The sequence below is a fragment of the Psittacula echo genome, assembly GCF_963264785.1.
Source record: "Psittacula echo genome assembly, chromosome: 3".
Lineage (NCBI taxonomy): Eukaryota > Metazoa > Chordata > Aves > Psittaciformes > Psittacidae > Psittacula > Psittacula echo.
In genome coordinates this window covers 117,319,198-117,331,887 of record NC_137736.1, presented here as the reverse complement: position 1 = coordinate 117,331,887, position 12,690 = coordinate 117,319,198, and the positions used below count along the sequence as shown (strand labels likewise).

The 12,690-nt window shown below is 42.0% G+C and overlaps 1 protein-coding gene across 1 annotated transcript in view; it reads left to right on the top strand.

Annotated features, from left to right (window-relative positions):
- Positions 1-12,690, top strand: part of CEP295 (centrosomal protein 295) — a gene marked incomplete at its 3' end in the record, with an annotated part of 42,552 nt that overhangs the window by 22,206 nt on the left and 7,656 nt on the right. The window contains exons 18-22 of the mRNA XM_080613802.1: positions 3,356-3,462; positions 4,964-5,102; positions 6,556-6,780; positions 8,102-8,256; positions 11,030-11,192. Of these exons, the coding sequence (XP_080469928.1) occupies positions 3,356-3,462; positions 4,964-5,102; positions 6,556-6,780; positions 8,102-8,256; positions 11,030-11,192 (789 nt within the window). The remainder of the gene's footprint in view (positions 1-3,355; positions 3,463-4,963; positions 5,103-6,555; positions 6,781-8,101; positions 8,257-11,029; positions 11,193-12,690) is intronic.

Genomic DNA, 12,690 nt, shown 5'->3' with positions numbered 1-12,690 from the left:
TACTGTTCCAATTTTAAGTACAAAAAAGGGTGTTTTAAGCATGGGTGTGATAAGCATGTGTCTCAGAATGATTGAGTTCTTATCCTTTTTTTGTGATCCATTACTATTCTAGTAACAAAAGACCATGCAGCAGTAAATTTTATTGCTAGTCAGCAGTTTCTCATCCAAGGCATGTGCTTTGTAGAGCTGCCTGTTAAGAGACTTCTTTTGTATTACTCGGTTGCTCTGCCCTTACCAGCAGAATCCTGTGCATGCATAGGGAGCAGACTGCTGTGGAAAGCCATGTGTGTCTTCCTCCTGAGGGTCACACCTTTGAGGATAGGCTGTGTCCGTATGGGACAAAGTTAGTCTGATTCTGTAAATTAAATCAAGTTATTTTGGTTATCGAAAGAAAAAAGATGGTTTCGTTAGTAAGTGTTTTGTGAATGTTTCAGGTTCTGCTGAAACATTCTGCTGAAACCAGGCTGCTGCTGGTTAGGGGAGGATGAAGCCCTATGCTCAGCATTGAGTGGTAACCAGTGCTAAAGCGATGCTGCAGCTCAGTGCCACCAGTGAGGCCACCATTCTGACTGATCTCCCTTACCATGTCACTGATGTGTGAAAAGATGAGATTCGAACTTTGAACGCTGGCATTTTTTCCTCCCAATGCTATTTGGTTAAAACAGGCTACTAGAATGCAAACTGTTAATACGGAATTGCAGAATAACCCTACAGATGAGAGAGGCAGTTTGATAGCATAAACCTGAGATTCCCTTAGAAATTCAGCCTGAAAATAGTGACAAGATTTGAGATATACATCTCTTCCACAGTTCTCCTTCATTACATATTAGCAGGCTTGTCTCTCTTTATTCATCTCTAATGGTGCTGTTCAGCCATGTTCCAGATGTGATTATCTCCATGTATTGCTGCCCTATACAGATGTTATTCCAAGCATCATTATTTTTTGTGATCCAACCTAACCCAAGATTTCAATTCATTTTTAGTAATCCCAAATATTTGTCCGTAGTTCGTTATTTTGACAGACTGTCTTACCCATCACCAAATGTGCAAACTGTATCTTTTTGTTTGCCTACATGGTCGGATTTGGACTAATCCCTGTTTTTATGTTGTCTTCACTGAGTGGTTTGTTCAGTCTCTTTCAAATTGCACCCTAAAATAATTGCTGCTATTTTATTGCGATTCCTGTTGGGAAAAGAAATGCGTTCTGGCTATTACAGGCTCAATTCTTAAATACAAATCCTTTGTCACAGTGTGGTGGCCAGGAGGTTAAAACATGAAAGCCCCATGTGGATGTCAGGAAGCTGGGAGGAACAATAGCCTTGCACTGTTATTTTGGAGGGAGAAGATTGACAAACTTTATGAGTCACTAAATACAGCTTTTAAGGATAGTAATGTAATAAAGTCATGAGATACGAGCATGTTGTGTTTTTAATTAAATAGTTTGGTTTAGAGCATGCAGTTGCTACTGTTCATCCCTTATATTAACATCACATGAACAATGCAGGTTATTACAGTATAGTAATGAAACACTCGTTGCGTGGCTCTCCATAGAATTTATATACAGGAGAGGACTGAAACTCATCTCATATGTATCCTAAATTACTACCTGTCATGCTGATATCCTTTAGAAAAGAATATCTTTTCTGTCAGAAATATATCTAATCTTGATGGAAAGGTATCAGGAAATGGAGGATTCATTGGAAGCTTGTTCCAGCATTTAAGTTTATTATCAACTATAAAAGAAACATCTGACAGCCATTTCTAGCTGCTGCTTCTTGTTATTACTTTGAGTTTAGAAATCTTTTGTACTGTGTGGCTTTTCTCCTATGGAGATATTTAAATACCAGGTGGGGATATGATTGCAGTTTTCATGCTGATTCAAGGAATTTTCTTCAAGACCTTGCTCATTTTCAGATCCTCTGTCTCCTGTATCCTGCTCCAAAGAGGAGGAGCAGACCTGCAGTGTATAATAGGCTCAGTCACGACTGCTGCATCCAGCCAGGAGCTTGTAGCTACCTGGTTCTACTCAAAGCTTAAGAATTCTTTCCTGTGCACCTGAAGATTATAGTCTTAGTCTTACAAATCTAAGAGCACAGTCTAAGCGTTCTGTGCTCTTAGATTTATAATTCTATCTGTGCTGGCACAGTGTTCAACAGATACAGCTTTGCAGGAGGTTGGGATGTTTCTTAATGCTGCAGTGCTACTGTGTTTCTTTACCATTCTTCCAGTCTTCATATAATTTGCAAATTCTATTGCCAACAGCTCTGTGTGGTTACTGCCCAGAAATTATCAGGATCAAGCCTGCTAGAGCTTTTTAGAACAATTGTGAGCTTGAGGGGAAAAGAAGCTGTTTGAGGATTTCTTCAGCATTCAATGTTCTAACATAGTAAATGAGTTAAGAATAAGTTAACTTCTCTTTTAATCCAAATATATTTTAGATATATTTCCTTTCATGTCTTGTACTTTCTTCTAGAAGTCTACTAGATGATAGTAGCTATAGGAAACTCTAGATTTCCCCCTCTCACCTACCCCAAATGAGTTTCAAAATGTTTCATATTTGCCGAGATATGTAAGTATCACATCATGTAGATACTACTGGTGTTGTCTCAGAGGAAAACTTGCCCCCCTTTTTGTGTATAGTAGGAAAAATGGAACAACTCGATTTTTCAACTATTGCATTTTTCTCGTGCTGATACGGTGCTTCCTTTGCACAGAGATACTGATCTTGCGCATAAAAGTAAGAGCATTATGGCAAATGTGATTGAGATCCATGGTACTAGTCATAGGATCATAGAATGGTTTGGGTTGGAAAGGACCTTAAAGCTCATCCAGTTCCAACCCCCTGCCATGGGCAGCAACACCTTCCACTAGACCAAGTTGCTCCAAGCCCTGTCTGACTTGGCCTTGAACGCTGGCCACGCTATAGTTCATTGTTTCTGATGTACTTAGAATGTCTGTTTTTCTTTGTAATCACTGTAATGGTAAAGGCAAAAAGATCCCCTCCAGCCCAGTTAAATGATTGCAGTAACACTACCAAAGCCACGTTTCATACTGCAAAGCCAAAGCATGAGTTTCTAGCTCTTCCTGTGTGCTCTGCAGTGAGCAGTCATGCTTGTTAGAAATTTTAGGAAGTCTGGTCAAGGAGCCACTGGTTGCCGATTTAATTGGTAGTACAGTGGAGCAGGAAGTATGTTGTAAGTGAGAAGAAAGTGGTAAGGATGAGCAAAATCAGTGCCGATAGTGAGGACAGCGGCCGTAGAGTATTGCTGCCATCTGGTGCTCAAATTAAAATTGCCAACTATGAACTCTAAAGGTACTTACCATTCCTTATTGCTTCTATTACATTTGTGTTCAGACCAGTCCCAGGATTCTCAGGTGGCTCAAGATTCACCAGTTCCTGCTGCTGAAGTTGGAGAGGGAGCTACAGAACATTCTGGACCATCGTTCAGACTTGATAATACGGTCAGTCATATCAAAATAATCATATAACATAACTTACTTCCTACTTTGTGGCTAAATCTGTGTCTCATATTGGGGAGATAAGACTGGGTGCAGTATTCTAGAGGCAGACAGAATAACAAAGCACCAAGTGAAGAGATATAATCACTGCATTGGATCTACCACCCACTGTACTCCTGTTCCTACAGCACAGGATGCTGTTACCCTCTTTGCTGCCAGGGCACTCCATGGGTTTATGTTCAGCTTGCTGTCTGCCAAGACTCCTGGGTCCTATTTCAAGGGCTGATCCCCAGGCAGGCCCAAGTTTGGCCTGATGTGTGTGGTTCTTCCTTCCCGGATGCTGGACTTTGCATTGCTCTCACTGAGTTTCAAAACATTCCTGCAGGGCCAGGCTCATGAAGTCCTTCTAGATGTCATCCCTGCCAGTTAGCGTGTCAGATGGTCCTCCCAACTTGGTGTTATCTGCAAACGTGATAAAAGCATGGTGTCCTCTGGGTCATGTCCAAAGATGTTAAAGAGGACAGGTCCTAGGACAGAGCCCTGTCGTACTCTGTTCCCCACCTCCAGGTGTAGTGTAATGCTTTAATCACTGTTCTCTGAGCCTGACCATCCATCCATCCAGATTGTGACATCCAAACTGGGATAAAAGAGTGTTGTGAGAGACAGTGTCAAAAGCTTTGCCAAAATCAACACCAATGATATCCCCTGCTCTTCCCTCACCAAGGATCCCATTGTTTTGTCAGGAGATAAAAATCGTATTAAAAAATGCTGTGTATATATGAAATTACTTTTAAATGTACATGGTTTATGTGTGTGTGGTAAATATATAAGGTGGTACATAATGAAAAATGCAGGGGAAGGGTTGCTTAGATTTTTGTCTTTTGTTTTCTCAGTGCACATTTTAGTTCAGAGTTTGGGAAGAATTATTCACATCTAACCCTCATTCTCTGTTCTGTGACTTTGTAGAGCTTACCTCAGAATTAAAGAAGAGAATGTTCTAGGATGTTTTGTATATTTTTAGTTTACTTTCTTAGAATTATATTTTAAGTGAATCTCCTGCATGCAGAAGGCTCAGTATTGCAAGTACATGTAAAGCTCTTGAGTTTTTCCATGTATTGCATATGTGTCCCTCTGAGACCTACTATTCTACTGAAGTAGGTCTGTGATGAGAAATAGCCAAATCTGACCACCAGAAGATAAACCAATCTTCCAGGTGTCATGATTTGTATGTAGTTCTGAGAGGCTTTATAACCTTGTGTGTGTGTGTGTGTGTGTATGTGTGCGCAAGTGTGTGTGTTGAGGGGAGGGCACTGTTGGGGAGTGATGTGTCTGTGACATGGGGTGTGAATGGTTTGTACTGAGCAATGATGAACCTGTATTTGCCTGACTGTGCAGAACATGAGGGCTTCTACACTTGAACTGAGCTCAGGATAGAATACTTGATTTAAAAGCTTTAATTATGGACATCTGAACTCATGGTAATAGATGTGTTTGTTCATCCTAGGAAGCACTTTCTAAAGTAGGATCCACAAACTTAGGTTCAGAGGCATTGATGCAAGAAATACCCTGTGACTTATCTTCGACTATTTCCACTGGAAGCTTTCTGACTAGTGAAGTGTTGGATGTAACCTCTGTTGACCCTGGTAAGCGTTTGGCTTTTGTTCTTCTTAAAGGAAATGTAAGCGTTGTCTTTATTTTACAGCAGAATGGCTCTAACTCACTGGGTATAAGTTCTTCTGAAATAAGCTAATATGAAGCTTCACTTAAGAATGATTAATACTTCTCACAGTTGAGTGTAACCAGAAGGTTCCATTATGTGCTCATGATTTTTTCACTTTTATAATAACCTTACAACATCTGCTCTGGCAAAGGATATTTGGGGTTTCATGAAGCAGCTGTAACACCAGCAGGTTTTAAGTGGCAAGGTTTTAAAACAACCCGATCCCCAAATGATACACTGATGAAAGTTTTCTAATCAATATGTCAGTAGCACAGAGCTGTGAGTGTTGTCTTGCTGTTGAGAGAACTGTTCCAATATCTGCTTGTCACAGTAGGAATTCTTCATAACTTATTTGTGAAAATGTTGTTTGAATGCCATATTAACTTGTAATAGTTTTCTGGGAAATACGTGTGCACATCCTCCTTTGCTTGCAGTCTGCCTCTTCGTCTTGTTAGTCATAACATTAAAACCAATTCCATTATAATATGTACATAGTTGCTCCTCTATTCCATGTTTATACATCAAAGAGTACAATTTTTACAGCCTGAGATTTTAGCAGCTCATCTTAACCCTCATGTTCTAAACTGGTGTTATTTTGAGTATTAAACTTCGTGACTTGGGTGACAAATCTGGGCTTTATTGACGTAAGAAAGGTAAAGCAAATCCCGAGATCATTTGTTTGTAGATTTTTTTTTTCTGTTGTTGTTTAGTTATGGAAGAAAAATACCGAAGGTTTCGTACTCAGTTGTATGAATGAGTTTTTGAGCATGAAGTCTGGCTGTGTCTTCACCCTCCACTCAGTGCTTAGCAATGACCTTTCCTGAGAGCTTTGAGCAATTTTTCTGTAAGCACAGAGGCAAAGAGAGGTGGGTGCTCTAACCAGGAGCACCATTTTGATTGCCTTAATTTGCTCTGATTTCTTGTGTTAGTATTAGGCAATTTCTATTTAAGCATGAATAAAACTGCTACATGATGCCATAGTGATGGTCAAGATCACATTATATATCATATCTATATGCAGTAGGAGGTAAGAATATGCTGGTTAGCATGAAACCTCTGTATTAATTCTTTTCAGATTTTTCTGTTTCAGTACTTCCTAAGTCTGCATAGCCTGAAAGTGCTAAGCTGTGCTGACTACTACCTAACTAGATAACTATCTAAATAGATAGTGTCAACTTAAATTTGTAGAAATCTGTGGTAAGGTTTATGGCAACATTGACAGGAGACAGTTAAAGAAACAAAACCCCGGAGCTCCTTAGGAGCTTATTTCAGTATTTCAGGATAGGAGTATTTCAGGATATTAAGCAATGCCTTTTCAGATGACTTCATGTAAGTGGTTTATATGCAAACCATGAACATCTAGCTTACTGTTTCAGGATTGTCTTCTGATAGCACAGAAGGTGGGGTTTTGAGAGAAACAGCAAGGCGCCCTTGGAAGCCCTCACTGCCTTTTACCTTGCGGCATAGGCAAGAGAATTTGTCTGGGGCATCTGGAACTCAGCTGCCTGAAGGAGAGATGTACCCCTACAGAGAAAATCAGATCTTGGAGAAATCTACTGGAGACTTGAGCTCCTGCTTAGAGGACAATACACGTTTCCAAGGTATTCACCATTTTAAAGCATTTTTGTGCTGTGCTCTCCTCGTATAGTAGTTTACCCAATGTTACATGTTAGTCTGTAGCATTTATATTCTACTTAAATTTTAAATTCAGCAAGGATTCTACGTGCGCCAACTTTGCTGCTTCGCTGTTCTCTGTGTTTTGCTTTATGTCCATATAGTGTAATGGTGGGGGAAAAAAATAAAGGGTAGTCTGGTCAAGTGTCTGATCATAGTTCTGTGCAGCTTCCTGCTACCATGGCCAGGCTGTTTGTTATCTCTGGCAATCCTACCATTTGTTTATGCACAACTTTCCTTTCAGGAAGGTAGAGACAATGATATCTAATACTTTATTATTCACGTAGGGTCACAGAATTGATGAAACTGATTATCAGACAGGTGGGAGTTCTGTGCTCTCTAGAACAATGTGATGTTTCATGAAAATAAGAACATCTTTCTTGGTTATCATGAAGGTAATGCTAGTATTTGAATGTGAACTGCTTCTTCCTGGAATGTTTGAATACCTAGAATCATAAAATGATAGATTAATCTAGACCAGCAAGGACTTCTGGTTACATGGTCCAAGTTCTTCCTGCTCACAGCAGAGCAAGCTGAGATCAGGTTGCTTACTGCCTTGCCCAGGCAAGTTCTGTGTATCTCTGGGGACAGAGATTCTTACACATCCTGGGCAATATTTTAACAACTTTCTTCTCTCCCTCCTCTCAATTCCCTCTCTTCCAGCCAGAATTTCCTGTGTTCCATTTTGTGTCCATTTTCTCTCTTTCATTCACTGAGTATCTTGAAGAGCCTGGCTGCATCTTCTCTATACTGTATAAGACAACAGAAATTTCTCTGCCCTTTCCCCTACACCCCAAATCCTTTTCTTAAGATTGAACAAACTCAGTCTTTCAGTTTCTCTTTGCACATCATTTGCTTCATCCTTCATTTCTTAAATCATCCTTGTGGCTCCTCACTGGACTTGCTCCTCTGTCACTGTGGGTTTTGTACTGGGAAGCCTATAGTGCTTCTGCTGCAGTCTCACAAGTGCTTAACAGAAAGCTTACAGGCTTCAGCTTTTCATTTAAAAACAAATTGCGTCAGTGCAGCACTTTTCTGCTGCTTTGTACCTGTGTTTTATCAGAGTGAAACAATTGGGTGCTGTAAAGGTTTATTTTTTTCTACAAGCTTATTTGTGTACCTGCAGAACTATACATGCTTTACTTGTTGCATATAGAAGCAAGGTGTGATGTATCCATGAGCTTTTTTTGAGAGGGGTGTTGGGGTGCTAGGGTGTGTTTGTTTTTATAACGACGTCTTTTCTTACAGCTCTAACAGCTGAACTTGATTTTCCTGAAATGGAGAGACCTCTTCCAAACTTCCATCACCAGTTCTTTCAGCCTCTGGAACCAAGTCTTGACTTTGATACTTCATCATTCTGCTCTCAGCGCAGAATTTCACAAGACAGTAGAGAATTTAGCAAGGTACTACAGAAAATCTGTGTGGAGGAAATACTTGAGCTTAAGATTTATGTGGGATTTAAATGTATAACCCCTGTACTGTCTTCTGTTTAGAAGAAACGCAACTGATTTTTAGTACATGTAGAGCCAAAAGCGTTTTTGCTGGTTGTAGCAGAAATGTGATCCCAAAATCAAATACTACCTTTAGCTTTTCATCTTTCATGTTTCTGAGAAACTGAATCTTAAGTCAAAATTCAGTTAGACAGATAGGAACAGCTTCACGCTTGCAGGCCCTTGTTCTTATGGGAGACTTCAACCACCCTGATATCTGTTGGAGGGACAGTACGGCCCAGCACAAACAATCCAGGAGGTTCCTTGATTGTGTGGAAGACAGCTTCCTCCTGCAAGTAATAGAGGAGCCGATAAGGAGAGGTGCCATGCTTGACCTCGTGCTCACCAACAGGGAAGGGCTGGTTGGAAATGTGGTGCTCCAGGGCAGCCTTGGTTACAGCAATCATGAGATGGTCGAGTTTGAGATCCTCGGGACAGTGAGAAGAGCGTGCAGCAAGCTCACTCCCCTGGACTTCGAGAGAGCAGACTTTGGCCTCTTCAGGAGCCTGCTTAGTAAGGTTCCATGGGATACAGCCCTAGAGGACAGGGGGGCCCAAAACTGTTGGTTCTTATTCAAGGATCACCTGCTACAAGCTCAGGAGTGTTGCATCCCAACTAGAAGGAAGTGCAGCAAGAGGGCCAGGAGACCTCCTTGGATGGATAAGGAGGAAAATTCTTTTTTTTTGCTGAGGAAAATTCAAAGGAAAAAAGAGGTTTATAAAAGGTGAAAGCAAGGACAGGTGGCCTGGGAAGAACACAGGGATGTTGTCCGGGAAGCTAGGGACCACGTGAGGAAAGCTAAGGCCCACTTAGAATTAAACTTGGCTAGGGATGTTAAGGATAGCAGGAAAGGATTCTATAGGTATGTAGTGGATAAAAGACAGACTAGGGACAATGTAGGCCTCCTCCGGAAGCTATCGGGAGAACTGGCTACCCAGGATTTGGAGAAGGCTGAGGTTCTTAATAACTTCTTTGCCTCTGTCTTCAATGGCAAAAGCTCTGACCACACCACCCAAGTCTTGGAAGGCAGACGCAGGGACTGTGAGAATGAAGACCTTAGGCCCACTGTAGGAGACGATCTGGTTTGAGACCGTCTCAAGAACCTGAACATTCACAAGTCCATGGGACCTGATGAAATCCATCCGCGGCTCCTGAAGGAGCTGGCGAATGAAGTTGCTAAGCCACTGGCCATCATATTTGAAAAATCATGGCAGTCAGGTGAAGTTCCCGATGACTGGAAAAAGGGAAATATAACCCCCATTTTTAAGAAAGGAAAAATGGATGACCCGGGGAATTACAGACCAGTCAGTCTCACCTCTGTGCGTGGCAAAATCTTAGAGCAGATTCTCCTGGAAGGCATGCTAAGGCACATGAAAAACAAGGAGTTGGTTGATGACAGCCAGCATGGCTTCACTAAGGGGAAATCCTGCCTGACCAATTTGGTGGCCTTCTATGATGGGGCCACGGAGCTGATGGACAGGGGCAGAGCAGTTGACATCATCTACCTTGACTTGTGCAAAGCATTCGACACTGTCCCCACACAACATCCTTGTCTCTAAATTGGAGAGACATCAATTTGATGGGTGGACCACTTGGTGGATAAAGAACTGGCTGCATGGCCGCACGCAAAGAGTTGTGGTCAATGGCTCAATGTCCGGCTGGAGACCAGTAACGAGTGGTGTCCCTCAGGGATCGGTGTTGGGACCGGTCTTGTTCAACATCTTGGTCGGTGACATGGACAGTGGGATTGAGTGTGTCCTCAGCAAGTTTGCCAATGACACCAAGCTGTGTGGTTCGGTTGATACGCTGGAGGGAAGGGATGCCATCCAGAGGGACCTCGACATGCTTGTGAGGTGGGCTGATGCCAACCTTATGAAGTTTAACCATGCCAAGTGCAAGGTCCTACACCTGGGTCGAAGCAATCCCAGGCACAGCTCCAGGTTGGGCAGAGAAGAGATTCAGAGCAGCCCTGCAGAGAAGGACTTGGGGGTGTTGGTCGATGAGAAAATGAACATGAGCCGGCTTCAGTGTGCGCTCGCAGCCCAGAAAGCCAACTGTATCCTGGGCTGCATCAAGAGGAGCGTGACCAGCAGGTCGAAGGAGGTGATCCTGCCCCCTTTACTCTGCTCTCGTGAGACCTCACTTGGAGCATTGTGTGCAGTTCTGGTGTCCTCAACATAGAAAGGACATGGAACTGTTGGAACAAGTGCAGAGGAGGGCCACGAGGATGATCAGGGGACTGGAGCACCTCCCGTGTGAAGAGAGGCTGAGAAAGTTGGGGCTGTTCAGCCTGGAGAAGAGAAGGCTGCGTGGAGACCTCATAGCAGCCTTCCAGTATCTGAAGGGGGCCTACAAGGATGCTGGGGAGGGACTCTTCATCAGGGACTGTAGTGACAGGACAAGGGGTAGTGGGTTCAAACTTAAAGAGGAGAAGTTTCGATTGGATATAAGGAAGAAGTTCTTTAATGTTAGGGTGGTGAGGCACTGGAATGGGTGGCCCAGGGAAGTTGTAAATGCTCCATCCCTGGCGGTGTTCAGAGCCAGGCTGGACAGAGCCTTGGGTGACATGTTTTAGTGTGAGGTGTCCCTGCCCATGGCAAGGGGGTTGGAACTAGATGATCTTAAGGTCCTTTCCAACCCTAACTGTTCTATGATTCTAAGATTGTTTTTGTTTTCCTGCCACTAGACTTCAAAATTTTCAACTCAAAGTAAAGACACTTCTACATCTCTGGAAGTGGGAAACTCCAGTTTGACTAGACAAAGAAGCAGTCTGCCTTCTAGTCTGGAAACAAACAAGCCAAACAACGTTACACCAGAAGAGCAGTCTGTTGAAGAAAACCTTACTCCAGGTATGTGCAGCACAGTCGGATCAGTGCTTTCAGAACCAGCCTGTTGCCAGTATATGTAGACAGCAGCCCTCGAGGTGGGTTTGCTGTGTTGAAACTGGGAAGGAACTCTTCGCTTGTCTGTCAGTCCTGCTTTGAAATGTCTTAACTGTGCTGCTCCTCTCATACACTGTCTTCTCCACTACCTTTAATGGGCAGAACTCCTAAATCTCGTGAAGTTTTATTTCCTCAGTAGTTGTGACTTTAATACAAAAGCAGACCTGCATATGCAAGTCACTGTAATGGATATTGTGTTACTTATTACTTGTGCAGTAATTATGATATTAGTGAAGAAATATCAACTGTGGCTGAAATTGTCAGTTCAAGTACTTTTCCAAATATTTATTCATGCATATCCATCACTGTTCAAGTTTGAGGAAATTAAGGAAGTTCCAAAAATTGATTAAAATTTTGAGGCATATGTGTTAAAATCTCTCACCTGACTCATTTGTCTTTGATCCATTGCATCCTTCAAGAAACCACTGCATTTCCTTCTCCACCCTTAAATCACACAAGGAGTCATTATGTATGGCACACTGTGATCGATACGTGGTCTGATTATGCAGTTGCTTTAACTATCTACAAAATAAAAGGGGGAAGAAAGGAAGGAAATAACTTTTAGATTACAATGTAGTAATTAATTTAGTAGATTAAAAGTTTATGATTTTACAGCAACATTAACTGCAGCTCGTAACAGGAAAAATACTTTTTCATGTTGAATTCAAGTTCAGTTTATGTGTGCTAGAGATAAGAACCAATCTAAAATTCCAAATGCAGCTAGCAGTAATCTTAATATTTTTGAAGCTCTTTTCAGAACAAAACATTTAGAACTTCAAAACATTCTATTTCTAAATTGCTTATACAAACAATCTTTGTGCTTTCAATTTAACTGCACTATCTCCCCATCCCTTAAGTGGTTTTATAATCCCAAACCAATTATTGTTGTGCTTTAAAACAGGGTGGAAAATAACATAGGCAACAGGCTAAGCAAGTCAAAACCGTTTTGGGTTGTCAGTTCAAGGTAGGTTGATACCTAAGTCTATCACTAGGAGAATTGTTTCTTGATGGCTGATGTTGCAGTGTTAATTCCTCGCTCCCTGTGAACAGCTATTATCAGGAGACAATATTATTTATATATGTAGAACTAGGTATTCTGAATGTGTCAAAGAACACAAAAAAAAATCCTTAAAGGAAATTGTTAAAGGTTCATGTGGTGTATTCCTGTGTGTGTAAAAAGCTTATTGCTAGGATGGTGCTGGTGTGTGTGTGCAACCAATGTAATCAAACTTGGGTCAGAAATGAATACATGTAAAGAAGTTCTTGACTGTGAAGGTGCTGAGGCGCTGGCACAGGGTGCCCAGCGAAGCTGGGGCTGCCCCATCCCTGGCAGTGTTCAAGGCCAGGTTGGACAGGGCTTGGAGCAACCTGCTGTAGTGGAAGGTGTCCCTGCCTGTGGCAGGGG